Source organism: Astatotilapia calliptera, chromosome 23, assembly GCF_964374335.1.
Source record: "Astatotilapia calliptera chromosome 23, fAstCal68.1, whole genome shotgun sequence".
NCBI classification, from domain to species: Eukaryota; Metazoa; Chordata; class Actinopteri; order Cichliformes; family Cichlidae; genus Astatotilapia; species Astatotilapia calliptera.
In genome coordinates, this window is record NC_137443.1 from 4,194,668 (window position 1) to 4,221,848 (window position 27,181).

Below are 27,181 nucleotides of genomic sequence, written 5' to 3' on the forward strand. Positions count from 1 at the left end.
TCTCATTGAAAATGCTTCTTCATAAAACCAAAGGGTGGAGAGTCCCAGGTTTTTAAACCCTAGTTGGGGTTTGTTCCTTAGGTGGTTGTCCTTGACCCACTATTAATCATATGCATCATCACATGAGCCCAGGTGTGAAAAAAGGCGTGTGTCATTAGCACTACAAGCTTTGGATGAAACCACTCTGAGACCTTGAGATCACCTGACTCAAGGTGCGCTGGGAGTTGAAGCCCTTGGGCAGGAATCTCAAGACTGTACTGTTGGTGTCCAGTCCAGGTGAGGCTAAAAGTGGGTATTATTATTGATTTTGCAGGGTTTTACTCATGGTCCAAGTTAGATGCTCCATCAAACGCTCATTTTTATGGCTATATTCATCTTAAATGAACTGAATATAAGTTTTTTTTTTGCAGTTTTAATGTAAATGGGGCGATCGTGGCTCAAGAGTTGGCAGTTCGTCTTGTAATCGGAAGATTGCCGGTTCGAGCCCCGGCTCGGACAGTCTCAGTCGTTGTGTCCTTGGGCAAGACGCTTCACCCGTTGGCTACTGGTGGTGGTCAGAGGGCCCGGTGGCGCCAGTGTCCGGCAGCCTCGCCTCTGTCAGTGCGCCCCAGGGTGGCTGTGGCTATACAACATAGCTTGCCATCACCAGTGCGTGAATGGGTGGATGACTGGATGTGTAAAGCGCTTTGGGGTCCTTAGGGACTAGTAAAGCGCTATACAAATACAGGCCATTTAAATATGCATGTTTTAATGTGACCTGGAGAGTTCCACAGATCTGGAATAAAAATCACAACAAAAATGTTAAAATTATTCTCTGTTTTGAAAGAGTTTAACACAACAGCTGCTGCTAAAATATATTTGATTCTAAATACTGTATGGTGAGGATTTTTCAAAATCTGCAAGCGCTTCACATTTTAAGTCCATACTTTAATAAATTCATAATGCTATTTTTATGTGCCACTGTGTAGAAGGTATTTTCAATAATAGGTTAGTAAAGTACTGTATGTTGGTAATTATATATGTCTTTTGTGATCTGAATAGCTTTCAGGGAGTCCCATTTCACGAATGATCATTTTATATGTGCTCATGTCTGAGTCAGATCACAAGTGATTTGTGAATAAAGTGTGAAGTAGCAGCAGTTTAGCAGTCAGAATCAAGAACTTGGATTTATTTAGAAAATTATATTAAAATGGACTTAAAAAAAGATCCGAACTTATATTAATTTGGTATGTACTGTATTTATTACACACTCTAACATTGTCACGGGTAATGGGGGAAATACAGACTCAGTCGCGGAGCTCTGGATGCGAAGCAAACAGTGCGTTTATTTACAGTGCTCAAAAACAGTCACAAAGCGAAGTACAAAAATCCAACGGTGATCATCTCCAAATTCCCAGTGGTGTGCAGGTGAGTCTCCCAAGTGATTATCTGAGTGTGTTTCTCCTCCGAGGGCTTAATCCAGCGGACTCCTTCTCTCCAACCTTCTGCTCCGTATCACTTCCTCCGAGCCTCCAGTACAATCCAGCGTCGACTGCCATCCGGACACATAGTTAAGTACCTCAGTCCACAACGAGGATGATCAGTGACAGCTGGATGGCAAATTAGGTGCAGGTGTGTCAGCCACTGGGTGGAGGAGGAGAGAGAGAGAAGCACACACATACACACACAGACAGGTCGCTCCGGGAAGGACCGTCCGACCATGACAAACATACATAGTATATATCAGTCACTGCACCAGTAATTTTTTTATATCTTGCAAATGGTGCAGTTGACTTTAACAAGCTTCTGACTCTTCAACCATCACTTCATCGGCCTCCTTCCCAGTTTTTCTTAGTGTCTTGTCCTGACGTTTTGGGCAACAACTCAGCAGCTGTAAAGCCAGCTACTCTTGCATGAATATGTGTCCATAATCTTAAACTTGTATCAGCAATACCTAGCCTATTTGGTAAGTAAATAGGTTAGGTATTGACCTATCACATGTAATAGGTCAAAGGTCAGAGTTTTAAAGCAATGGCGGCTAACTTTACTGCAAGAACCTCACTGATTGCTCAGTTAGGTTTCAGTCTTATCTTTCCAGTTTAAAAAAATAATATAATATTGAATAAGAACTGTTTCTGAGTAGTGGAGCCCTGCAAACATGACGATGAATGATCTGAATGATGTGGAACCTTTGACTTATAAAAATCGGTTTAAAGCCATGTATGTATACAATTCAGCCTAGTTACACTATTTAAATATGAAAGTGCATTTCTTTACAGATTTAGTTAATCACACAGGAAGCACTGCAACAATGCAAACGTTTATGCTAATCAGTGTCTCCTGCTGATCTGGCCGTGGTCGTGTGGTAGAAACATACACTGAATGCATTTAAAAAATAAATAGCGCTTTCTCGGGGTTCAATGAGTCGCTACACTGCCAAACACTGTTGCTATCGCTCCTCGTAAAGCAGGCTTAATGGTTTAGTTTACACATTTACTTTCCATTCCCCGCCCGAGGCCAGCAGCCAATGGCTTGTCAGAACTTCAGAAGCGCTATTTAAGACGCAGACAGTTCAAGGTGGTTCAGATATCAGCGCACTGCGCGCAACAGGACGCGCGGGCTTATTCCTTACTACAGGACTGCGTACACTCCCGGGCTGCGGCGTTTCATTGACTGATTTCGTCCTTAAAGATATTTTCTCCAAAAGGAATAAAGTGCAAAAGAAATGAGAGCGTGGAAAGTGCGGTTTCTGTGCTTCGTGGTGTTGAATGCAGCTGTGCAAAATGTGACGTCCTTGGAGGAAGAGCTCGCCGATTCTATTTTTGGTGAGTTGTCAGTTACTTCATCCACATTTAGGTCTGTATGTTTGTAGTTCTGCAGGTACGTGAGGTGAAAATTCCCGTGTAACTGTAACTTGGTGAAAACCAAGCGCAGTGCTTGTGTGTGTGTACAGTAGTTTCTACCTTGCCAGTGATATCAACGCGCTATAGGACATACTTTAGGTCACGTGTCTATGACTAAACTCATCTCTGATACTCTCCTCACTTACTATTCCCTGGAAGAGACGCTCTGAAATTGAAGCTAACGCTGGAAATTAGAGAAATAAACTGAAATGTGTCAGACTGTCAAATTATCCCAACAAACTGATTTATCCGGGTGTCATCATGTCTATTTATTTTCACAATATGATCCTCAAACTATTGGAGCCTTTATTTTGGTAATTGTTTGCAAGGGTCTGGTCTCCGCCTCCCCACACTTTGAAAATCAGTACAAGGCCCAGTCAGCTGACTGTGCCAGCAGGACCACAGAAACTTGGGCAGATTATATTCGGTGAGGTGGCAGGAACAAAGCTGAGAAACCCTTATGAGCCTCTGTGGAGCTCAGTCCTGACCAAGTGAACTCCTTAAACCCCTGAGCTTTGATCTCCTCTAAGGTGGAAGCTCATTTTCTGAGGGGCCCTGGGGGCGGACCTTATTGCCACCAGCAACTCAGCTAGCTGGTCAGACTTCTCAGACTTTCCAGCCAGACTATTAGATAAGATTTGTATATCTGATCAAAACACCAGGAAGCCAGAGGATTTGTTTCCCCTTCTTTATTTTTTTAAGAGTATAAAGTTCTCTTAAACCATCCAGCTAACTGGATAATCTTCTCTGTCAGGTAACTTCCTCGATCCTGTGAAAGGCTTTTTTGACCACAAGGCTGAGAGCAATGCCACTGTTGCCAAATTCTCGCTGCGCAAGCCATCCCATCCCGATGATGACCTCTGCTACATCATTCCAGGAAAACCCGACTCCCTGGCAACCTGCACCTTCAACAGCACTTCCAAAACCTTTCTCATAATCCATGGCTGGACGGTAAGCAGAGATGCTTCAGCTTGTTTTAACCTGCCCCTATTTTCCAAAATATCCAGAGCTTTGTTTTCTTTTGAATCGAAAGGAGAATAAAAGACCGGGAATACCTTTCACCAAATTCTGGTGAGGTAGCATCTCACTAAAATAACAATCATATTAACTGACATCCAGCCAAAGTATTCCCTGACATGTTGATCTGGAGGTGGCTTAAATTACACGCGTACACTAGTTTCACTTGTCAGGATTGATGTTTGTTTGTCTTTTCAACAGCTGAGCGGTATGTTTGAAAGCTGGATCCCTAAACTGGTATCGGCACTGTATGAGAGAGAGCAGACGGCCAACGTCATCGTGGTGGACTGGCTCAACTCGGCTCAGAATCACTATGTGGTCGCAGCTCAGAAAACCAAAGCAGTGGGGCAGGAGATCGCTCAGTTCATCGATTGGATCGAGGTTAGTTAAGCTCTTGATTTCACAGGTCTCATTAAATGCCCTTTCATTAAAATATCGATGAGTTAGTGTTATTTAACCTCAAGTATTTAAACGATGTGTTTATATGAGTAACAAAGAAAAAGCGAATGAAATTAAACCCAAAGGTAATGTGGAGTATTTCTTACACTCTCCTTAACTTAATTACTTTTGATTTTCAAGGAGACCACCAACATGCCTCTTGAGAACATTCACCTGATTGGCTACAGCCTCGGGGCCCACGTGGCCGGATTTGCTGGCAGCCATGCAACCAATAAAGTCGGAAGAATCACCGGTAAACAAGACAGAAGATTTCAGATGTTTGTTTTAAAGCTATTACCACAACAATAAAGTCGTGTAATGTTGGTCCTCCTCGTCTCTGTCTGAAGGTTTGGATCCCGCTGGTCCCGACTTCGAGGGCGAACACGCCCACAGGCGCCTCTCCCCAGATGATGCTCACTTCGTGGATGTCCTTCACACCTTCACACGCGGCTCTTTGGGTCTCAGCATCGGAATCCAGCAGCCCGTCGGCCACGTGGACATTTACCCCAACGGAGGCAGCTACCAGCCGGGCTGCAACCTCAGGGGAGCGCTGGAGAAGATCGCCAACTTTGGAATATTTGGTAAAAATAACTAAAATGACTGCAGCCCTGATTTTACTGTATCTGCACAGTGATTGTTGTATTCTTTTACGAAGAGAGTAAGAAACAGGTAAAGTTAGTTAAAGCGTTAATGAACTTTATTATGAAGCAATCAGATCAGAGGTTCAGCCACAATAAAACAAAATTAAGCACATTTTTTAGAAACACATAAGTGCCTATACACAGAGTGTGCCGCTTAGAAGCTTGTAACTGCTTGCTGCTGTCATTAATATCTTAGCAGTGGACATTGTTAATGACAGCTGCACAATGACGTCATTCACACCAGTGTGAAAATAAACAGAGGGTCCCAAACATGGCTGAGGAAAGGTCAGATTAAAAATAAGTAAATTTACCCGGAGCACGGTCAGCTACTGAATGGAAAAGTAATGTGTATGCAATGTAGAGAATTAGAGCAGATAATAAATTGCATCCATTTCTTTCCTCCTCAGCTGTGTCGGACGCCGTCAAGTGTGAACACGAGCGTTCGGTTCACCTCTTCATCGACTCCCTGCTGAACGAGCAGGAAGCGGCCATGGCGTACAGATGTGGCAGCAACGACATGTTCGACCGCGGGATGTGCCTGAGCTGCCGGAAAAGCCGCTGCAACACGGTGGGCTACGACATCAACAAGGTCCGCAAGCCTCGCAGCGTTCAGATGTACACCAAGACACGATCCTCCATGCCTTTCAGAGGTCAGCGGCATGCTCTTTAATATCATCGCTGTTATCACATGAAAGCTGATATATTTGCAGAAACAAAAAGCAAAGAATAATCTAAAAAACATCTCATACTTTCTGGGATTGTTGACTTTTGAGATTCTAGTTGCTTCGGCTGAAACTTAAACCCATTAAATCTGGAGCAGTTTTATTACGTTAATTTACACGCATGCTTTCAGGTCCTTAAATGGTGCAAATTGTTGCTTTGTTTTGCAGTTTACCACTATCAGCTGAAGATCCACTTCTCCAGTAAGGTGAATAGCTCAGCTATGGAGCCCTCGCTTACTGTCTCGCTGTATGGAACCAGAGGAGAAGCTGAAAACCTGCAGCTTAAACTGTGAGTGAGGGTTTGAACCCTTATGAAGAAGAATTACTGCACAGTGACTTGCATTTTTCAAGTTACGAGTTGTTTTTAACACTTGCACAGTAATCAAAGAAAACAGCACGAGACAGAAACCATAAACAGAAAGAGGCAACCACACACAAACACATTTCACTGCTGGGCCTTTACAGCGTGCTTTCATCGCCATTTTATCATCTTTTATGGCACATACTTTACAAGCCTCAGTTAAATAAAACATGCTGGCTATGTGTATGCGTGGAGATCAACATTTCTTTCCGCCTGTGTCTGGCAGAAAGGAGAAAATTGTCACAAATAAGACACATTCGTTCCTGCTGGTGACGGAGAAAGACATCGGTGACCTGCTGATGCTGAAGTTTAAATGGGAGGAGACAAACGGCTGGTCTGCGTCAAGCATGCTGAAGATGGTTTCCTCTTGGTGGTCTGGCAGCTCAGATGGCGCTAACGTGGCGGTTCACAAAATCCGCATTAGAGCGGGCGAGACGCAACAAAAGTGAGTTGCAGAACATTAAAGGTGTAGTTACCAAATAATGTCTGTCTGCCAGAAGACAAAAAACTCGAGGCTTCCCTTGAGTTTTCCTGAAATGCCAGTGTTGGAGTTTCCATGATGGACCTCATAGAAATGTGTCTATTACTGGGATTTATGGCTAAAATATATCAAGCTTAAAGCACAGGCTTAAGCAGAATCTCAGGGAGCTACTTGAACACGCACAGTTAAGCAGTATTTCATGAATTTCTCCCACAGGATGGTGTTCTGCATAAAAGATCCTGACGCTCATATGCTGACACAGGAGCTCACGTTTGTTAAATGTAAGGATCCGTGGAGGACGAACAGAAAGCGAACTCTAAGAAGGTGAGCTTGCCTCTGTGTTAACCCTACTCTTTACCATTGCATTACTGCTAACGCTGATAAATAACAATACATTTGCTGCTTCTGTCTGTAGAGTAACTCTGGAGAACCACTGATCGTGAAGACAAGACGCTCTCCACCATCCCCTTTGTCCATTTCAGCACTTAGCAGATAATTTATACACTAGTAACTTTTATACACCAGTAAATATCTGAAAGCCTTTATCACCTTGTATATATCCAAATAGGTATAATGTTTAAAACAATATGTATGTGAATACTATGTCATACTTTGTAAAAAAAAAAAAAAAAAGTAATTTAATGACTTTTGCTTGATTGTTGTACTACTAGTAAATCTTACAGGCCAGATCAACAAAGTTTGGTTGTAGAGGTACTAATGCCCTGATGTGTAGTACAATAATAATATTTCATATAAAGGAACCACTGTGAAATATAATAGAGTGACACCTCTGAAAATGAGGAAAAATAATATTAAAGGTGTATTTTTTTGTGTGTTTTAAGCAGTAGGTTACAGTTTAGTTACCTTTTTGTGTTACCTAAGTAAGTACTAAGTTACCTGAGTCACCGAGCATTCACCACTGTGACTCTCAGCGCTGTATGTGACTGTGGGACCTGTATCAGTGTGCCTTACTGTAAACAAGCAGCAGAAGCTTTTCGGCTTTTTATTGTTGCCTTCCAACTCGGCGTCCGTTGTTCTTACTGTATGAACTTATACTGAAGTACTCAAAGCTGAAAAAGGTGTTATTTTAAATGCTTTTGCATGTTTTACTGCTTCACTCCTGCAAGAAGACGTTACTTTGAAGCTGTCACCTCAAAGAAGTGCTGGATACTCTTCTAAAAATGGCTTCCTTCTTTTAACGAGTATGTAATATTCGGTGTGAGCTCGAAAGCAAAGCTTCTATTAATGTTTGTGATGTGTGGTCTTTGTAAAGTGCAATGTCTGCTGTGGATAAGATTTTATTTTTTGGCTCATGCTCATTCAATTATGCATTTCCAGTTAGTAAGCAATACTTGAACCTCAGTTCTTCAGAGGTATTGTACTGTAATAATTGTGACTTTTATAAAAAGGTATTTTGCACTTAAAACAGGGAAAGAGAAAACAACTCACCTGTACAATAAATGTAAATACTATAATATAGATACTGGAGTCTCTTATATGGAGCGCTGCTAGTTATATATTTTCACCTCTCTGTGAATTTGATCTATAAAAAGTGTGTTCATGTAATCACTGTACATAGCTGTAAATACGTCTCTGTATTGTATAAATTCTTTAATAAAACCAGCGTGTCGCCTGAGAGGTCATCTTGAGCTTGCATTTTTTTTAAAGGTCGAGAGAAATGCTCAACTTTTCTTCCTTGCTCGCTCAGTATAAAAAAAAAATATAATTATCAGTCCTATTTACCATCTCAAGGCTGTTTGTTCCGTTAAAAAATATTATCAAAGTGTGTTTGATCTAAACAGTTTTAACAATTTAAACACTCACAACTGTTTCTGATATAAAAGTGCAAGCAGTCCTGGATTCAGCCCAGCGAGCGGTGTTGTTTCTGCAAGTCCTTGTAATTGTGGTGTTGTGACACGTGTTTGGCTACATGTGTCAAGGTGACCCCAAAGATATGCTGAGTAAGGACACCGTAAACTGCAGCGTCAGCTTTAGTTTAACCACACTTTGGTTCCTTACAGGACCACAAAGGTTGGAACTTGCTGGTTTGACCTCGTAGATAAGTTTGTTTTATGTCTTATTCTAAACTGTTATGTAGGTTGTTAAGAAGATTGAAGATAAATGTAGCAGAGTAAAACACAGTATTTGCCCAAAGATTTGCAAAATAGTATCTACTGAAAGAAAGTACCGTCAAACTCTATGTACACGCAGACCCTTCAGTTGCAGGTGTTGCTATGGTTGAGATGGAAAGCTGGATGCTCCTCATAGCTGAAATTAGTGTCTTAAACATGCTCCGTGCATTTAAGGCTTTGTAGTGACAGATGGCTTTACATTGCAGCTTCAGCTTTCTGAGGGGCAGCTGACTGACCCACATTTGGCAGCAGAAGAAGCAACATTTTCCACAACACATACATCACAGGAGACTCTTGCGTCTTTCCTAAATGTGAAGAGTTACACAAAGACATCGGTGAACATGGCTGAGTTTTTGGGCAGTTGAACAAAGCTGATGAATCCTCCTCGACGTGGCACCTGAAGATCTCAGGTAAAGGACGTTTATTCAAGAGTCTTCAGGGATAAAAAGTCACTCCAAGTTACGTGTGTCCAGTTTAATGCTGCAGAGGCAGACGGTGCAGCCCATGACTCCAGACAGCGTCAGGATAGCCAGCAGGATGGCCCACCAGTGAGCCTGAGGAGAATAAACAGAAACATGATTTCGAATAAGCTGGAAGCATTGGTGTCGTTTGGTTTAAGATTAAGATTAAGATCACTAGAATAAAAATCTTTAATTTAATCTTTAATTTAAAATGTTGAGCAGAAACAATAATTTTATTGTTCAAAGGTTTTATTTACCAAAAATATTACCTCACTGATTTTGCCTTATTGTTCATTATTGTTCACTTTCATATTATTCCCTCAGTTATTACCCCCCCATTACATAAATCAGTCTAATATCACTCAGCTAGAACCCATCACTGATACAAAGCTATTATTTAGTAATAATGTTATAATTAAATATCATTACAGGCCATTATAATGTTATTACTGTGCTATTACCATGTTATCACTGAGTATTAATCTACCTTTTCTTTTGCAATCGTGTCTCTTTTTGTTTATGAAGCAGATACAAAAACACTACATGTGCAGTTTCTTCTTTCAAAAGTTTCAGTCTATAATGCTTTGTGGTTTCATACTGGTTAGGTCCCAGTCACAATAACCTATATACTGGCTGATGACTACCTAGCAACCACTAGTTGCTAGGGAAAAGGGAGTATTCCACTGGTTGTGACTTTTGTGACTGATGTCACACAGTGACAGCCAACAACCTCCTGCAACTACTCGCCTACTGGTTGGGAAATGCACAGTTTCTCCCAGTGACCAATAGGATACCAAGAGGGATTAAAAAAAAGGTCTATATTATTTTGAATTACTTGTTTTATTCAAATGAACACAATGGCTAAACATCCTGTTTGTTACACAGGGAGCACATATGGTAGCTGATCTTTTGGGTAACTCTACCGATTGAGTAACACTTCTGACGCATCCACTGGCTGAAAGAAAACATGCTTCAAGGCCAGCTGCACGTGCTTTCCACACCATTTCAACCCAGAAACTGTAGAAAAGACTCTACTTTGTTTTAAGACTGAACACTGAACACCCAGATATGAACAACATATGGCCCCGATAGAGAAAACAAATGTTCTCCAGCTGCCAAATGCATATCAGCCAAATAATGGGATGGGCTCATCACGTGGATCTACAGGCCGTCAGTCGTAAACCTCTTTTTTGGATCATACCTAATCTGAAGGAAAGAGGACTTTTCTTCTGTATTTGAGCACAAAAAGTACTTTCTTACTACAACCATCTTTCTCACAAGCACCTTTTCTTATACCTAAGAGCTTTTAACCTAAAGTTCACAGACTCATACAGATGAGCAAGTATACTTCAACAAGTAGAGTAGAGGAGCTTCTAGTAGACAAGCTGCATGTTTTATAGCCATGTGTAGATCGAATACATTTTTGAGGTGTAGGCAGATTTATATTTATTTAGACCCAGCTATCCCTCATGTCTTAGTCTCAGTGTTTCTTCCTGTTTTATTTTAATAGTCTAAGGTCTCCTATGTATCATGTTCAGTTTTGCTTCCCCTGTCTCGTCAGTCGGATTCTGTTCAGCTGTGTTCCTCAGGTGTGTCCACTCTGCCCTATTACCTTCAGAAATAAAGCCATTTTTTGGGTCCTGCGCTCGGGTCCAACTGTGCCTGCTATGCAGCGAAACCTGACAATCAATGTATTTATCTTATTCTGATGTTATCGCACTAATGTAGATTCCACCTTCATCCACTCTCCCACGTCGTCGAAGTCATCCAAATGAAGAAAGGAGTTCTTCAGTCTCGCGATGGGGCCGTCTGCATCGAGGATGCGGCATACGTGAAATTTGTCGCAGTATCCACGGTTTCCAGAGCACGGCGCACCACCCACCAGGGGCAACACTTTTTTGTGGAAGTGATCGGACAGAACAGACGATGTGGTGCTTGCACAAGTCTCAGGCTGATCTGCAAGAAATACAAACAAAGGAAATCAAATCAAGTTACAGAAACATTACACACACACATAGAGAGAGAGAGAGAGTATAAATACTGTTTATACTTTACAAAAGCAAGTTTTTTGAGCCGCATACCAGCCTGTGTGTGTATATCATAAAGAGATATGCCACTTACTCAAAACTTGACAATATGAAATGGAAACCGGAGTTTGAGAAACAGTTGACCTTTAATAACTACGATCTGTGAACACAGATTGGTCTAAAAGAACACAATCATTTAGAAATGTAACCTCAGCACTAATTAACACAGCCTGAGTTGTTGAGACACAGCGTGTAAACACATTCCTCTGTAGCAGAGGACACATGTTCCCGTGGTTACCGGGCTTCTGGCAGCACATGTGGCATTTCTCCCTCATGGAGTCTCCGGGACAGTCGCACTTCTCCAGGTGGTGCTTCACACAAACCGAGCCAGTGCAGACCTTCAGAGACAAACAGATACTACAGTTAGGATGTAGAGTCAGAAGAAGCTGGGAGAACTATGATGTAAGAAATTAAGACAAATAAGAGCCAGTTCAAGTTCATCAATATCAGTACGTCTATTGTTGATGATCAAAATATTGACTCGATTGGTAGGTAATTGGATTATTTCACTACCTTACAGTTTATGTCAGTCATGCGAATTAGCATTGAATTAAAATTTATATATCTATATTTATGTTTTAAAGAGGACCTATTATGTTAGTTTCCAGATCCATGTTTTTATTACAGGACTCTACCAGAGCTCATAAAGGTCCTTATTTATCGTACACTGGACCCTCGATTTAAGCATTCTTATATCTCATTGGCTACCTCCCACAAACAGGAGATTTGAACTAAAGGTGGGCGGGGCTTCTTTCCTCACAGCCCAAGCCATGTGCCTATGCACCATATTAGACATATGTGCTCTCTTTGATGTCATACAGAGCCTAGGGCATTAAAGAACGATCTGAAGTCAAGAAAAAATACAGAAAAGTATACCAGGTTCAATTCAAACAACACTAGTTCAAATACTCAAATACGTACGCACACAAAAAGACATGAGCTAGTTTAGGGAGTGTTTTTCATTTCATGTTAATACATCAGATTTAGCCATTCATAACCACTCCTGGCTAATGTCTCATAAGAAAACTGGGGAAACAGACAGGTAAGAGGTACTGGGGCGCTTGTGTTGCATTAACTTTTTCAGTATATATAACACTTACAGACACTTATATAGTGTTCGACAGAGTTTAGAAACTGCCTCTTACTTTCTGAGACTTTGTAATGTGGGGATCTGCATCACAGATGTGTTTCACTGTTGTTGTTTTTTAAGCCTGAAGTAAATTTATGTTTGACATGTTTTGATGAACCGAATATGTTTGTTTGAAGTTTTTTTTTCTCTTTTGTGTTTCGTTGGAAATAATATATCAGTGTCAGTGAAAAAAAAGAGATGAATTTGAGAATTTTAACTAAAGATAAGTTTTACCTTTCTTGGTTTACACTATTACTTACATCTTCTTAAAAGCCTTTTATCATGTTTTACGTTTGGGATTATATATTTTATGTTCCCGGATCAGGTCATCCAGGTTAGATGAGGTTAGAACATCTGGAGAATAATATATCCAGAAAACCACAGTCACAGCTGGAATAAATGCTCTCCTGCTGAGAGGACAGAGTAACGTCTGTGTTTAATTTTGGAGGGAGATCCTGTTGTTATCCTGCTGGTTAAAAAGGATTTTTCTCTTCTTTTTTCAGAAATGCTGTGTTAAAATGGCACCTTTGTTTACACCTGTAATACCTGCCAGTAAGCACAGACAGTGGGTTTTAAATGTTCTGATTATTTCAAGATAATTTTCATTTCGTGCTACCTAAAACAAAAACAGGAAGCACTTGATTGTATTTTAAATGAGAAACTGGAAACAGCCGAACTTATTTGTGTGCAACGCCCTCAATCACTTTTAATCAGAAGGCAAATGCACAAGTCAGCTGATGGGAGGCAACTTGCACTCTCTGCACTCTCAGACACACTGGTGAGTGTTTGCAAATAATTGTGCTCTCTTCTATAAAAGTAGACAGACTGCTTATATGTTAGCATTCTGTCTGCAATATGCAATCAGTCTGAGTCAGTCTGCACTGATGATTGCAACTCATCTGTAACACGTCTCTTTGCAATAGAGAACTACTATATAAAAGCAAGGCTAGTTTGCAGTTAAATCACCTTTCTGCAGCAACGATTTCAAGTGAAGAAATTTCTTAACTTTTATTTAAAATAAGTGAGACTCTGGCTGAATTGTAATGTGAATTTCTGCGTATGCAGGCGACACGGTTTTATCAAAAAAAAGGTTGCTTGTTGTGCCAAATACAACAAATATCATTGACACTGATATTTTTGTATGATCACGATATTAGGTGTAGACAGAGCTGACACACAACACAACAAACTCACTCACTGAACACTTTGTTAGGAACCGCTGCTCAACTGAACAATGTAAATATCTAATGAACCAATCATGTGGCAGAGTTGTTGCCAGACAGGCTGGTCTGAGTATATCCGAAACTGCTGATCTGCTGGGATTTTACCACACCACCATGTCGAGGGTTTACAGAGAGTGGTCTTAATAAAGAAAAAATATCCACTCACTGGCAGGTCTCATGGATGAAAATGCCTTGTTGATGTCAGAGGTTGTGTCAACATATGAAGAACTCTTTTTCATGTCTCTGAAAGATGAACCAGAGTAGCAAAAGACCACTCCAGGTGGCACTCTTATTAGCTCATAACAAGAAACCGCGTGTACGGGATTGTTAAAATTGAACCTTAGAAGACTGGAAAACTGTTGTCTGGTCTGATGAGTCTCTTTGAAGTTCTGCGACATTCTAATGGTAGAGTCAGAATTTGGCTTTGACAAATTCCACAGCCTACCTGAGTATTTTTGCCAACTATGACCATGTCCTTATGACCACACTGTGCCCATCTTCACCTTATAAGGTGTCTGGCGAGTGGACATGATGAAAAAGAAATCTCTGGAAAAGCTACTAAATGAACCTTATACTGAAAGTCTATTGCCATGTGCTGCTTTCAAGGTCAAGATTCACATGCTTTGCAACATTGCTGCACACTTGCACACTTTCCCTCATTGGGTAACGGAGTGTGTTAAGTAACGCTCTGGTGTGGTGGATGTGCCCGCCTCACCCCATTCAGGCAGACACGCGTGCCCTGACTGCACACAGTGAGGTTTTCCTTGGCAGCTGGCTTGGGGCAGAGCGGGGAGAGTCCTGAGCACACACTCGCTTTCTGGCAGTCTGTCTCCTCGTCGCACCTCTGACCCTCTGGCTTAAACTCGCACTTCTGACCACAACACAGGCCCTGACTTGGACTGATGAATGGAAGAGAAAAAACACCACAAACATGGCTGCACATGAGAGCTACATCTAAACTAAACAAAGCCGCATCTCGAAACTAGAATATAAATAGTTTAGATGAAAGACTGATGATGAATATTTAAATTTATTAACCTCAAATCCATACATGATTGAACTACAAATATTCAGAAAGACCTGAACAGCTAATTACAGTTTTGGAAATCATTTTCGCACACTTTGATGTTGTGTACATGTGGAGTACCTGCAGATTTTACCAGGCTTGAGGTGACACTGGATTCCTACAGGCTCTTTAGCACTGTAGCAGCAGAGATCTGTATCTTTGTTACCGACATCACACTCCTCACCTTCCTCTATGATCTGGTTTCCACAGATGGGCTGATCACTGACTGCCCAAAATGAACAGACAAGCAGATAAACACATGAGCAGATACACAAATACAGATATAGCCTGAAGGCTGCAGCAACTAGTGCACAATGTAAACAGGATGCAGGACACTGATATTTCTTCCTCACCCGTGAAGCAGTCATCTTTCTTCAGCTTCAGGATGTTGCTAACGTGTTTGATGCTGCAGGGTGAGAATTTATCGTTGTTTTCACGCGCCCCGTCTGTGGCGTAAGGAAACATCAGGTACCTGCCTTTACCGACATCGGAGCCGAGGTTCCCGCAGTTAGCGCCCTCATCGTGCTGAAACACAGACAAAACGGCAAGCATGAAGATATTTGCTTCCACCTCTTAAATATAGATCGGGGAATCAACTTCCTTCACTGATCACGATGAGGAGCTTTTCCAGTCATGTCCATCAGCAGGCCTCAGCTGAAAGGGCAGTTTTACTTTTAAGAGCAAAAAGACAAATCTTGAATCCCCTGTCCATCTAATGATGTGTTCCACATGTGCAATAAAACTAGAGCTTCCTCTTTTTCTGGAGCTCATACTCTTAGCATGTCAAAGTCTCTGATGAATTATTAGTCTAATGCAGAGACTTGAAGTGAACATGCAAACATGCTGAGGGAAACGGCATTGATGTGGATATTTTTGCATATGTTTAAGATTAGGTTGAAAGACACTGGTGATTATACAGTCGTCACTTTATCTGTCACTATCTGCAGCTCTGGGTTTGCCAGGGCACTGCAACACAGCAGATGTTGGAACTCTTTCTTTCAGCATACATAAAACTAACTTGAATTGTGTTTCCACTCTCATGCCTCAGTTTCTTTTGTGGGGGCTTCAGACTTTACACCAAACCTTGTATTCGCTTCTAGTGTATACCAGAACTACGCTTTCTTTAAAGCTGAAAAACAGGAAGAAAAGCAAAGCTGTGTTCAATACCTCTGCAGAAATGTATATAACAGCACTTCCTGTTTACTTTTTGAGCACCTGTAGCAGTCTACAGATGCTGTTTTCACAGACACGATGTGATTTTAGGTTAAACATAACCAAAAACAAAGATAAGTGTTTATACTAGAAAGCTTTTCCAATTCAGGAAAAACCTGGTGTGCTATTTCCTTGTATTTTATGAGGTACTGAATGTTTCTTCTTATACAAATATACATAAGCTCTATGCACTACACCCCCCAGAATACAATGAGAAAATAAGGAGCGGGACAACAAAATATTCACAAAGGATAAAGCAATCAATGACTATACAGTTTAACTAAATATGATTTATGGAGCAGCAACACCTGTAAACAAATATGGGGACAGGGGAAAAACTTAAAAGTGCTCCTATATGAATATGAATAACAGTAACAGAAACAGGCTAGACTATTTAACAATACAATATGTTACAGATTTACAGATGTAAGAAATAGCACAGTACAAATACAACAATACAAACCACTCAATAATAAATATCAAGGATTGACAGAGGTGATTATAAATATATATCTAGAATATTGACAACAACATTACTGAGTAGAAAAGAGCGTGTGCACAAAGGGTGTAACTGTTGCAGTGTTTACAGTTGTAAAGGCCACGGGCAGGAATGATTTCCTGTGTCGTTCAGTGGTGCTTTTCAGTCTCTCACTGAACGTGCTCCTGTGGCTAGCCAGCATGTCATAGAGTGGGTGGGAGGTATTATCCAACATTGTCCTTATCTTGGACAACATCCGCCTCTACGACACCACCTTAAGGGAGTCCAGCTCCATCCCCACAATGTTACTGGCCTTGCAGATCAGTTTATTTGCCAATCATTGCATTTTGTTTTTATTTACATTTTACACCTGAAAAAAGACGTTTCAACTTAATGCAAATTAAGACTTGCTGCCTAAATCTGCTTTGATGGTTTTGATAGTTATTTTCTTTTTATCCATTATATTAGAGGTAAAGCAAAGAAAAGATATAACTTTTCAGATATTAACCTGGAAGCCAGTCTGATAAATGACCTTCAAAAATTCATTTTGTTGTTGCTGACTTACAGTTGCAAGGTGTAATGGTTTAGATAGTGAAGGTCGCCTTTGCAAACTTTGGTCTTGTTTCCAACCCATCAATGATGTCCTCTTTATATTTCAATTTATCTTTCACCTGATGAATTCATTTTTAAAAATCAGTGTAGAGATACACAGTTTGGAAGAGAAATATTCTGAAAGCCAAAGCGTCTTTTTAATCAAAGTTTCTCCCCATCACAGTGCACCCCTGTGCTTTTTCCACCATGAAGTTGCAGGAGAGACCTTCAGTCACATGTCTTTATGTCTTCCTCAATCCTATGCAGCCTGGAAACATGGCTGTCACAGGAGCAAAGATATTAGAGGGGCCGAGGTGTGCTTACAGTAGTTTAATTTATAAAAAGGCAGCAGGGTCTGACATAGCAGAGCTAATCTGCTCAGGAATGCCTCGGAGGGCTCTTTAGTGTGTGGTAATATGAATAATAGAGAGCAGGGTGAAAAGAGAGTGTGGAGTGCTGCTGGCGTTTTGGGCAGCAGGAGAAAGGTTGGAGGTGTTAGCAGCTGTCACACATACTGAGGTGCAGGCATTTGTGTGCTTATATAACATGTGTGCTGTTATTGAGGTGGCGGAAGAGACTGCCAGGCTCTGCTTATGGACACAAACAGAGAGTAACCATAGGACACAAGTGACTGACATCAGAGCTCCTCCCGTTCCCTTTTTTGAGATGTACCAGTGAGACTGAGACAGGGGTCCCTATAAAAACAAACCAGTCAATAAAGGACAAGGTCTCCAACGCCCACAGAAGTGAATCATTCACAGACAATTTGTTCCAGTGCAAACAACCGTGTGAGAATATGCGACACAACACTTTGAATCTCTGGGACTCGTCACGTTCAGCAAACAGCCAACGACGTTTTATGTTTAAATAAAAGATGGAAATGATTCAGGTTGAAACTAGCAAACAGACATCCAGGATACACTGAACCCATGAAACGTGCAAATCGAATGAAAAGTCTCCTCACGTTTTACCGTCACTCATTAGTACAACAAACAGAAACAGCAGCAGATTTGGCTGCACTAAAAAAAAGAAAAGAAAAGGCATGATATATTTGATTTTGTTTTCTTGGTGCTGAGCAATCTGGCTTTCATTTCAATAGAGTTTTTAACCATGAGTAAGACTGATTCCAATACAGGTAATCCTTCAGTCAGAAATCACCTGGCCTTATTTTGGTGCATGGAGCACTGTTGTCACTAAAGCTAGGCTAATGCTAAGTCATTACTGTCTCTCAACAAAAGCACCATCTGTCTAATAACCCACAATTTGATTTACATGAACATGAAATTGTGGTCGTGGAGCCTTGCAGTAGTTCTGGAAATTAGCAACATACGCTAGCTGCACCATGGAGATATAGCAGCACAGAAGATTGAGATGTACTTTTTAAAGGTAAGATGTTGAAATGCTATCAGTACACTCAGATAAATACAACTTAATAAATACAACTGAATACAACTTGCTCTGTCTGCAGCTGCAATATCTACAAAAGGCCTCCTGTTCGACCTTCTAGATATAATTTAAACCACAACTGACATCAACAAGTTCCGACATATATGAAAAAATCTTTATATAAGTTGTATGGTTGAATTGTAATCATGTTTTGTTTTGTTTTTTTTGCTGGTGTTTTTCGTGGTGACTGACCGGAGATCCAAGGCTGTGGCCGAGCTCGTGTGCCAAAGTCAGCTGGACTCGTCGAGGAGGCAGAAACTGTCCGTAGTTCTGAATTGTGACCAGACCTGTGTTCAGGGTGCAGTTAACACCGTTTTTGAGGGTCGCAGGCTTTGAACACACTCCTCCCCAGTTTCCTTAGATAAAGAAAATAAAAGACAATATCTGAGATTGTGAGGTTCACTGAGTATGTGACACTTAAAGTTAATACTTAAAGTAAATATAGTTTAAAAGCTGAAACTTCTGAACATTCCGATTTATCTCAGCGTTCTCCTGAAAAACCTTTACATATATTTATGTAACATTTATGAATTCATCTCAATCCTGTACGACCCAACCCATCAAAAATAGCCAGAGAATTCAGATTTTTTGGGAACTCAGATGTTTATTAACCCTTAGAACAAAATCCACATTTTTTTTTTTGCTGTATCATTTTTTGTATGATATATTTTGATGATATATCTTTTTTTTTTTTGTATTGCATTTGATGCATTGGCCACTTTTTGTTAACAACACTGTTAATTTTATACAAAAAAAGAGTTTTGTCCATAACATGTTGAAATGATGGCAGGTATTGATCATGTTGATGAGATAGAGGTCTCAGAGGGTTTTGTTATGTTATATGCAACTGTAATTAGTTCATATCTTTGTATAGCTGTCGATTTAATACATTTCTGTTTATTTATATAGAAGCAAATCACAACACTAATGCCTTCAAGGTGCTTAATAGTGTAAGGTAAATAATTGACAATAATCCAAAAAACCCCAACAATCAAACAATCTTCTATGAACAAGCACTTTGGTGACAGTGGGAAGGAAAAACTCCCTTTTAACAGGAAGAAACCTGTGGCAGAACCAGGCTGTGGGAGGGGCGACCGTCTGTTGCAACTTTGTGAGTGAAGGGAGCTTCTGAGTGCTGCAACCAAATGATCCACATAGGATTTTAAAAACCACTGAAGCAGCTGAGGAAGGTAGAAATACAGGTCACTGCAAAGCTGTAACCTCATGAATGCCTCCTGAGTTGATAAGGAAGATCTTACAATCACAGCAGAAACGAGCTGCAGATCTAATTAAAGCCTGGCACCTGTTACTTTACAGGGTGATAAGATTGCATAAGTGACCTTGTGCTACTGGAAATACTTTAAAACCAACAGTGCTCTGCTACTGTGGCTCCAGTTTGAGGTGTGGCTAGAGTCAGGTGAGCTCTCCTTTTTTTACACCAAAGCCTGTGGTGGTCATCATTGCCTTTCACTTTACATAATATCCATTGAAAGCCATTCTTACAATTACAAACAGCTGTCCACAATCACATGGAGGGATATCTGGGAAGTGATGTCATGTTGCAGCTGGCCAGCCACAGAGCTAGCTTTACAGAAACCAGTCTGATTGGTCAGGCTGCACACCTATAGGTCAGAAAGACTGTTCATTGGATAAAGTATGATGTGAATACCAGTAGTTTGACATTATCTAACTAAATTTTCAGTCTTATAGGTTCAGTTCTTCTCATTGTCAACAACACACCGAACATTGGAGGAGTCTAACCCGCGTTTTCAAAGCACAGCTGGGGAGTTACTTCCCCATCTTTTCATTGGTTCCCGTGCACCCGTGTGTCGGTTGAGGTTGCAGGTCTTGGCAGTCTCGTGACTTTTATGTAACATCCTCTTACATAATGTTATCAGCGCCACCATTTTGGCGGGAAAAGCTTGCAAGGTACGTGTCCGTTTCTGAGAAAACCGAGCACACCAGGTGTCATCGCGGACTGTGGGAAAATGTCGCTGGCATCTGGATCTCCCACCTGCATGTCTTTGTTACGCAGTGGGTGTAAGTGTGACAGGAAGGGTCAGGGACAATCAGAGGTCAGAAAGCAAAAACAGAAGCGTACCCTATGACACCAGGCTGGAAGCAGTAGCAAATAAAATGTCTTCTAGATAAGCGAAGGAGGTTTGAGGCTATTTTATCTTTTGGGAATTGAAACTTTGAGGCTTTTAAGCTTTAGATAAAAACACAAAAAGAATTACGATAGACTGCCATTACTATAAATCCTCTGCATAGTTAAAAGTCAAACTGCCGAGCACGGCTTTTCCAGTCACATTGATGAAGAATGCTGGCTGCTTCTTTCCTCCATTCCCTCCTTTTGACCTGAAATGGTCCCCCTAATTCAAGGGGCTGCATTTCCTAGAAAGAGTGTTACTTTAGAGGTCCCCACTGTGGGTTTTGGCAGCAAGCGTGCAAGCGATCGCAGAGTCGGCCTGCACTCTGTTCCTCTCCTTTTCTCCTTCTCGTCTCTGACACACAAAGGACGCGTACTGAAAGAGTCCTATTATTAGCCTGCTGGATAAACACAGTCTGCATGAGCAAACAATCATCTGGCTCGCTTAAATCTAATGTACACACCGACACACACACACACGCACTCACCATCAGCAGGAAACATGCGTGTATATATTGTATACATACACTAACGGTAGAAAAAAAGTTTATATGGTTTATATGAGCAAACGCTACAACGACGGAAAGGGTCTTTCCTTAGACCTAAACACATCTGGGGGAGTCGGAGTACCCAAATAAGACCTTTAACAGCAAAAGCAGATGCAGTGAACATTTTGCGTTCCAAAAACAACAACTAGTTCCCAGATAATACGCTGGTACTACTCAGGAAGGCAACCAAAAGTACTGTAAATAATGTACGTCTATACAGGCTTCCGCTCAAGGCTGTCTTTGTCTCCAGAGTTCAATGACCTTGCAGTTGTGTGTGTTTATTTGCTGTGTTATGAGGCTGTTTCAAGCATTTTTATTGGTCAAAGACTAAAGACTTAATCTGACGGGTGTGTAGCACAGCTGTTAATCAGCCGGGGTCTTACGCTTTGTATGTTTTTCAGCTCCAATAATGTCAGTATAACAAAATGAAACTATTTCATTGAAAAGGCTGCCACTGCTGTTTATTTGCACGCATTCATTTTATTACTGCTGTTACCATTGTACATAGGTTTGATTTTTATGTGTCCTTCATCTTTCCTAATTCTTCTCTATAATAAGGAGAGAGAGCAACAGTATTTTGATTCTCCTGCATGTACTGGACATGCAGGAAATTGACAATAACAACAAAAAAATCATTGAATCTTAAGAAAGTACTTTTTTTTTCTAGTTAATTGTGTCAGGAGAGACCCTAGATGATTAAAGTTTGAGGAAGAAACCAAAGAAATTATATTATTCTTGTTATTATATATATTATGGATATATATGGCTATATGGACATATATATATGTGGATATATTATATATTATTAGTTCTTACCACTCACTACACACATATTTCTCCAGATTACAGTGTGAAAAATCACTGACAGAATGACGACTAATTTGAAGTTCAGTCACAAGTTATGAGCCCTGCATGCCACCAATACAGAATAAGGTTATTAAACAGCTTGTTATAGCTGAGATTTTATGCACCTGATCTGAATAAGACTTTTTTTTGGTACAACACACATAAAGCCTTTAATTGGTCTACTGACAGTTACAGAGCAAATAACTGGCCTAATAGTAATTAGATACTTTCGCTGCTTTCCAAACTGCATGCCATGCATTGCATTGTATTTTACTGCACTTTGACATTTTGTCCGTGTTTGAAAGCTGACAGAGAGGCGTACAGGCAAAGGGAGTGGGTGGGGGTGGGTGACATGTGACAAAGATCTAAACGTCCTACACTGAATGCCCCGGCACCAGCTGAAAGGTGATTAACCACAAATAAGAGTCGGATCTAAAGGAGAGCAGCTGTGCTCTGTCTAGCTTTTCATACAGCAATTATTTTACAGATACAAGCTACATTTTCAAAGCAAACCATGGTAATGGAAAAAAAAACCCCGTGCTTTCTCAAGTTTTCTTTGCAGCATTTCCTTTAAAGTTTCTCCATGTCTAATATAGCTGGTGAATATCCCCTCCTTTGTGTATGTATACGTATGTTCGAGGCCATTGTAAAGATTCATTAACGCTAAACGTAATGTCTGGTAAATTAATGTCTTGGTGTGGTTCGAAACTCTGAGCTGAGCCCAACCCCCCATCTTCCACTAACGTAGAAAAACGCAACTTGGAGGGGTTAGAGGAGGAGTTTGGTGTGGTGGATGGGGGTTGTGTGTGTCCGCATGTGTGTGAATGCAGCACTTTGCTGAGGCTGCAGATGGAAACGGGGTCTTTGAGTTTAAGGGCCAGTGGTGAAACCACTAAGAAACTGGTCATACGGAGGTCGAGTGTATCAGCCTGTGGAGGTCAAACCTCTCTGCTGTGTCTATGGGAGATCACATGAGCCTGAAAAGTCCTAACAGTGTAACTGTGTGTGTGTGCGTGTGTGTGTTACTTATGTGAGATGTCACCATGGCAATCATGTGGTGGAATGCAGCTCCAATCCTCTCTAAGTCGTCTAGGAGCGGCTGTGTGTGTGTGTGTGTGTCAAAGGTTCAGCGCACCCTAATCGTATGTCATTCTGGTGGTCTGCTCTCACACCCCTGAGTTTAACCAATCAAATGCTGAATGTGAGGCATAGACCCAAGCAAGAACCTCCTACTGCAACAGTTCTCATACATGTGGTCAAGTCCTTCCAGCACACCAATGATACTGCACACCTACGGGAGCTGACTAATGCTTGAACCGTACGAACTAATCCAGGTATACTGTGGCAAAGTGGGATGGGAGTTTATTTATTATTATTTTACATGCAAATAATAAATTCATCATGTTTTCAAAAGAAAGGCTTTGTGCAACATGCAGGTTTGTATGTGAATAACTGAGGATTATTACTTCAATGTCTCAGACCCGAACACTGCATGTATGAAAGCCTTGAAATGGGAGCTGTCTAATTCCTGTAACTGTGCAACATTGTCATTTGAACAAGGAAAACTATGCTTGGATGCATTTTAGGGCAACCAGCACATAATAAAACATATGTGTTTCTATATACAGTGGAACCCCAACTTACGAATACCCCGTTTCACGAAAAATTCAAGTTACAAAGGCACTGAACAGCAATATTTCTGCCCGTGTTACGGCAAAATGCCCGAGTAACGAAATCCGTTGGCTCTGATTGGCTGAGCCTACAATGCCCACAATGCCTTCCGGGTGACAACCCCTTGGCTTCCGTACTTTCGCTTCGCTGTTCCACTTGAACGACATATTGTTGTCCTAGTTAGCATTTAGCCTATAGCCTATCATTCAGCATCGCCTCACTCAAAACGCGCAATGGGTGCTTCAACTTACGAAAAATTTTCGACTTACGAAAGACCCTCGGGAAGAATTAATTTCGTAAGTCGGGGCTCCACTGTATATAGTTCTTACACCCACTACGATACCTCATTTAATGCACATTCTTATTTAAATATTCCTTTTCCAGGTTACAAACTTTTTAACACTGTCTGGCTCATATCCACACATTCTGTATAATTCTGTATAATGTATTTGCATAACGCTGAGCCTGGCTTATGTTCTCAATGCATCCTTTTTAATTTTTCAGTATAGAAATGCTCCAGCAAATATTTTAGTCTCTATTAACTGCTGGAAAATGCTTACCAATGCTAAAAGTTTGGATTTTTAATAAATAATGACATTTTTTGGTCTTTGTAAAACTGCTTTCAGATGAAGATATGAAGATAGCATCATGATGTCTGCTACCTGTGAGAAAGAGAACTGATTCTCTCTGTGTCGTGGAAAAACAATGAGTTTATTTTGTCCAATTCTTGAAAAATGTTGAGTTGTTCCTCCAAGTCCAGAGTTTAGCTCGTATTCGTATTCAGGAGCCAAAACACAGCTTATACTGATGTTTTAATAGCGGTTAATTAAATCATTGTACTGGGGTGGCAAAGTTGCAACGCTAACACTGACTGGTCCAACGCATGATGGTCTCGGTCAATAGATGGTTCGTAAAACTTCTGTAGGGAGAGCTACACGATGATTTTGTAGTCTATTAAACAGTGGACGTATTTCCAGGAGCCTGACTCGCTCTGTGCATTATTTAGTGAATGAGTAAAGGTTCATTCGTAGCCTAACAAGTGTTCCAAATTCTTTGTGTGCTTCTTTTGTGAGGAAACCAAACACAATATTACATTTACGGTACCTGTGGAAACCAGTGTTTCCACCATGCTGCATATGCATTAGTTACATGAAGAAGTCATTTGTTTATGATTTTTGTAAAAGTGCCAAAGTGATTCTGACTCACCGGCTTTGCCTTCCCAGGCAAGCCCGAGCACTCCACTGTAGTCTCTGTCAGTGAGCAGGTAGGACAGGCAGAAGTTGCCCCAGTTGTTCTCCGAGTACAGACTTAGCAGCTTCTCGGGGCCGATGTACAGAGGAGACAGCGGGTCATTTTTATCCTCTTCTGTCATCACCTGGAGACAGACAAACACAGGAACACTCAAACACACCACAGTTCTGAGGTCCTGTATTTCAGCTTATTTTGCTGCTGTGACTCACTTCCACTCCCAGAAGAAGACACATGGGCACCATCACCGACTGATGCATGAACCCAAGTATCTCAATAAAAAGCTTGTTCATGACATGATTTTGAATGTGTAAAAGCTTCACTGTGTTATCAGCGATCAGCAACTGAAGAACATTGCTCAAAGGTTTGTGGAGTTTGTGCACTGTTCTGAAGCTTACTCTGAGGGACTTGACTTTAAAGTTGATCAACTGGATTCCACTGAAGTCCACCTTGTCGTAGATGTCATTCACAGCCCGGATGTACGAGGCGACCTGAGAAACCACAGTTAATGCGAGAACAACAGGAATCTCTCTGGAATTAAGCTAAAAAAAATTAGCTTTTTTGCCTTTAACAAGTCACAATAAGACAAGAAAAGGAAAAATGAAAACATTAAGTGATATATCATAATAACTTATTCTATCTCATTTATAAATAAAAACAAGATTTTCAGAAGGTTTAGCATTTTATCCTTTCAGTGCTATAACTGATATTTTCTTCTTGAAGATAACCTTCTCCTGCTGATTTGAAAAGATTGAACAATAGAAATCTGTTGACAACAATGTGACTGTTATATATGTAAATGTGTCGCGTCAGGTATTATATAAAGCACTGGGTGTTTTTGTTGTGGTTGGCACAGATTGTAACAGTTTCAGCAAAGCATGTGCACACCGGTCACATGCGCAGGTTTGATTCTGCACAGCAGGAGACAAACGTACAAAAGCGCCTGTGGGGAAATGCTCATGAATGTAAATATTGACAGCTTGGATGTAGGAGACATTCAAACTGGGACAGGAGCCTCTGACAACAAGGTTTTGCTTATTTACACTCAACGATATATTTTCTCACTCTGTGCAACAAAGGTCTGGCGCTGAACCAGAGACAACAAATGTGCTTGTTTAAGGTGGAAAGAATCTGAGGCGGGTCAAAGAGGTGCTGAAAGGGTGGACAGCACAAGAAACTCCAGAGAGAATAACAAGTAAACTAAGGACAAACTGACTTACTCATTAACTGACTTGACTTTGACTAATAAGAGATTTAATTAGTCAAAAAAGAGATTCGTGGGAGCATGAACTCACATCTGTGCACTTATCTTGTTTTATCACAAAAATAATGACTCTTTATTGGTTTTTAATTCGGAGGAATCAGAAAGATAGTCATACTGAAGTGGGTTTTTGCATCATCGTATCATCTTGTAACTAAACTCAATTTAAAGTAATGCATCATGTGACCTCTCTGTCTGATTATGTTTCTGACTGCATTGAGGCAATGCGGGGACATCGGCAGAAAGTAAGCTTTTAGCTGCTTGTCTGCTGATGTCGTGGCAGATGGCCCCGCCCCTCCCTGAGCCTGGTGTTGTCGGAGGTTTCTTCCTGTTAAAAGGGAGTTTTTCCGTCCCACTGTCGCCAAAGTGCTTGCTCAAAGAGGATCACATGATTGTTGGCTTTTTCGCTGTATGTTTTATTATTATAGGGTCTACCTTACCATATAAAGAGCCTTGAGGTGACTTTTTTTGTGATTTGGTTCTGTATAAATAAAATTGAATAAAATTGAATTGATATTGAATTTTAGCCCAGCATGTCCTTTAAATTCAATGCCTGCTCAACTGGAAAGTATTAAAAATGTTTTTAGCTTGCATCTGTAAGCTCAGAGTTGGCTTTTACTACAGCTGCAACAGTTGTACAACATTACAAAGGAGGGATTTTCATGCTTTAAGCTTTATGTGTTGTTTAAAAATAAAGAAAAGAGCGGATGCACTGTGCACTGTCGCCTTCTTCTTCTTCATTCAGCTGCTCTCTTCAAGAGACACCACAGCAGATCATCTGTCTCCATCGCATCCTCCTCTCTCACATCAACCTTCCTCCTTCACTACATCCACGAATCTTCTTTCTGATCTTCCTCTTTTCCTCTTAACTGGCAGCTCCATATTCAACATTCTTTGTCCAGTATATCCACAGTCCCTCCTCGGCACATATCCAAACCATCTCAGCCTTCACTTTAACTCTTTCTCTAAACTGCTCAACCTGAGCTGTACCTCTGATATATTTATTACTAATCCTCTCCTTTGTCATTCCCAGTGAAAATCCAAACATCATCTCTGCCACCTCCAGCTTGGCCTAGAAAGCATTTAAGCAT

The 27,181-nt window shown here is 40.8% G+C and overlaps 2 protein-coding genes across 2 annotated transcripts in view; one reads left to right on the top strand and one right to left on the bottom strand.

The window, feature by feature from the left end:
• Positions 1 to 2,565: 2,565 nt before the first annotated feature.
• lpl2a (lipoprotein lipase 2 a) lies at positions 2,566 to 8,178 on the top strand. Its single transcript, XM_026158281.2, has 10 exons — positions 2,566 to 2,804; positions 3,637 to 3,833; positions 4,101 to 4,280; positions 4,479 to 4,590; positions 4,685 to 4,918; positions 5,386 to 5,628; positions 5,869 to 5,989; positions 6,288 to 6,506; positions 6,759 to 6,866; positions 6,958 to 8,178. The coding sequence occupies exons 1-10, from the start codon at positions 2,705 to 2,707 to the stop codon at positions 6,977 to 6,979; spliced, it is 1,536 nt and encodes a 511-aa protein (XP_026014066.2). The 5' UTR covers positions 2,566 to 2,704; the 3' UTR covers positions 6,980 to 8,178.
• Positions 7,825 to 27,181, bottom strand: part of LOC113015907 (disintegrin and metalloproteinase domain-containing protein 10) — a 33,162-nt gene continuing 13,805 nt past the window's right edge. Inside the window, exons 7-15 of the mRNA XM_026158280.2 lie at positions 25,228 to 25,320; positions 24,788 to 24,956; positions 18,560 to 18,723; positions 14,994 to 15,165; positions 14,722 to 14,866; positions 14,290 to 14,473; positions 11,461 to 11,560; positions 10,871 to 11,091; positions 7,825 to 9,228 (exon numbers count right to left, since the gene is read on the bottom strand). Coding sequence (XP_026014065.2) covers positions 9,124 to 9,228; positions 10,871 to 11,091; positions 11,461 to 11,560; positions 14,290 to 14,473; positions 14,722 to 14,866; positions 14,994 to 15,165; positions 18,560 to 18,723; positions 24,788 to 24,956; positions 25,228 to 25,320 — 1,353 coding nt within the window. The 3' untranslated portion in view covers positions 7,825 to 9,123. The remainder of the gene's footprint in view (positions 9,229 to 10,870; positions 11,092 to 11,460; positions 11,561 to 14,289; positions 14,474 to 14,721; positions 14,867 to 14,993; positions 15,166 to 18,559; positions 18,724 to 24,787; positions 24,957 to 25,227; positions 25,321 to 27,181) is intronic.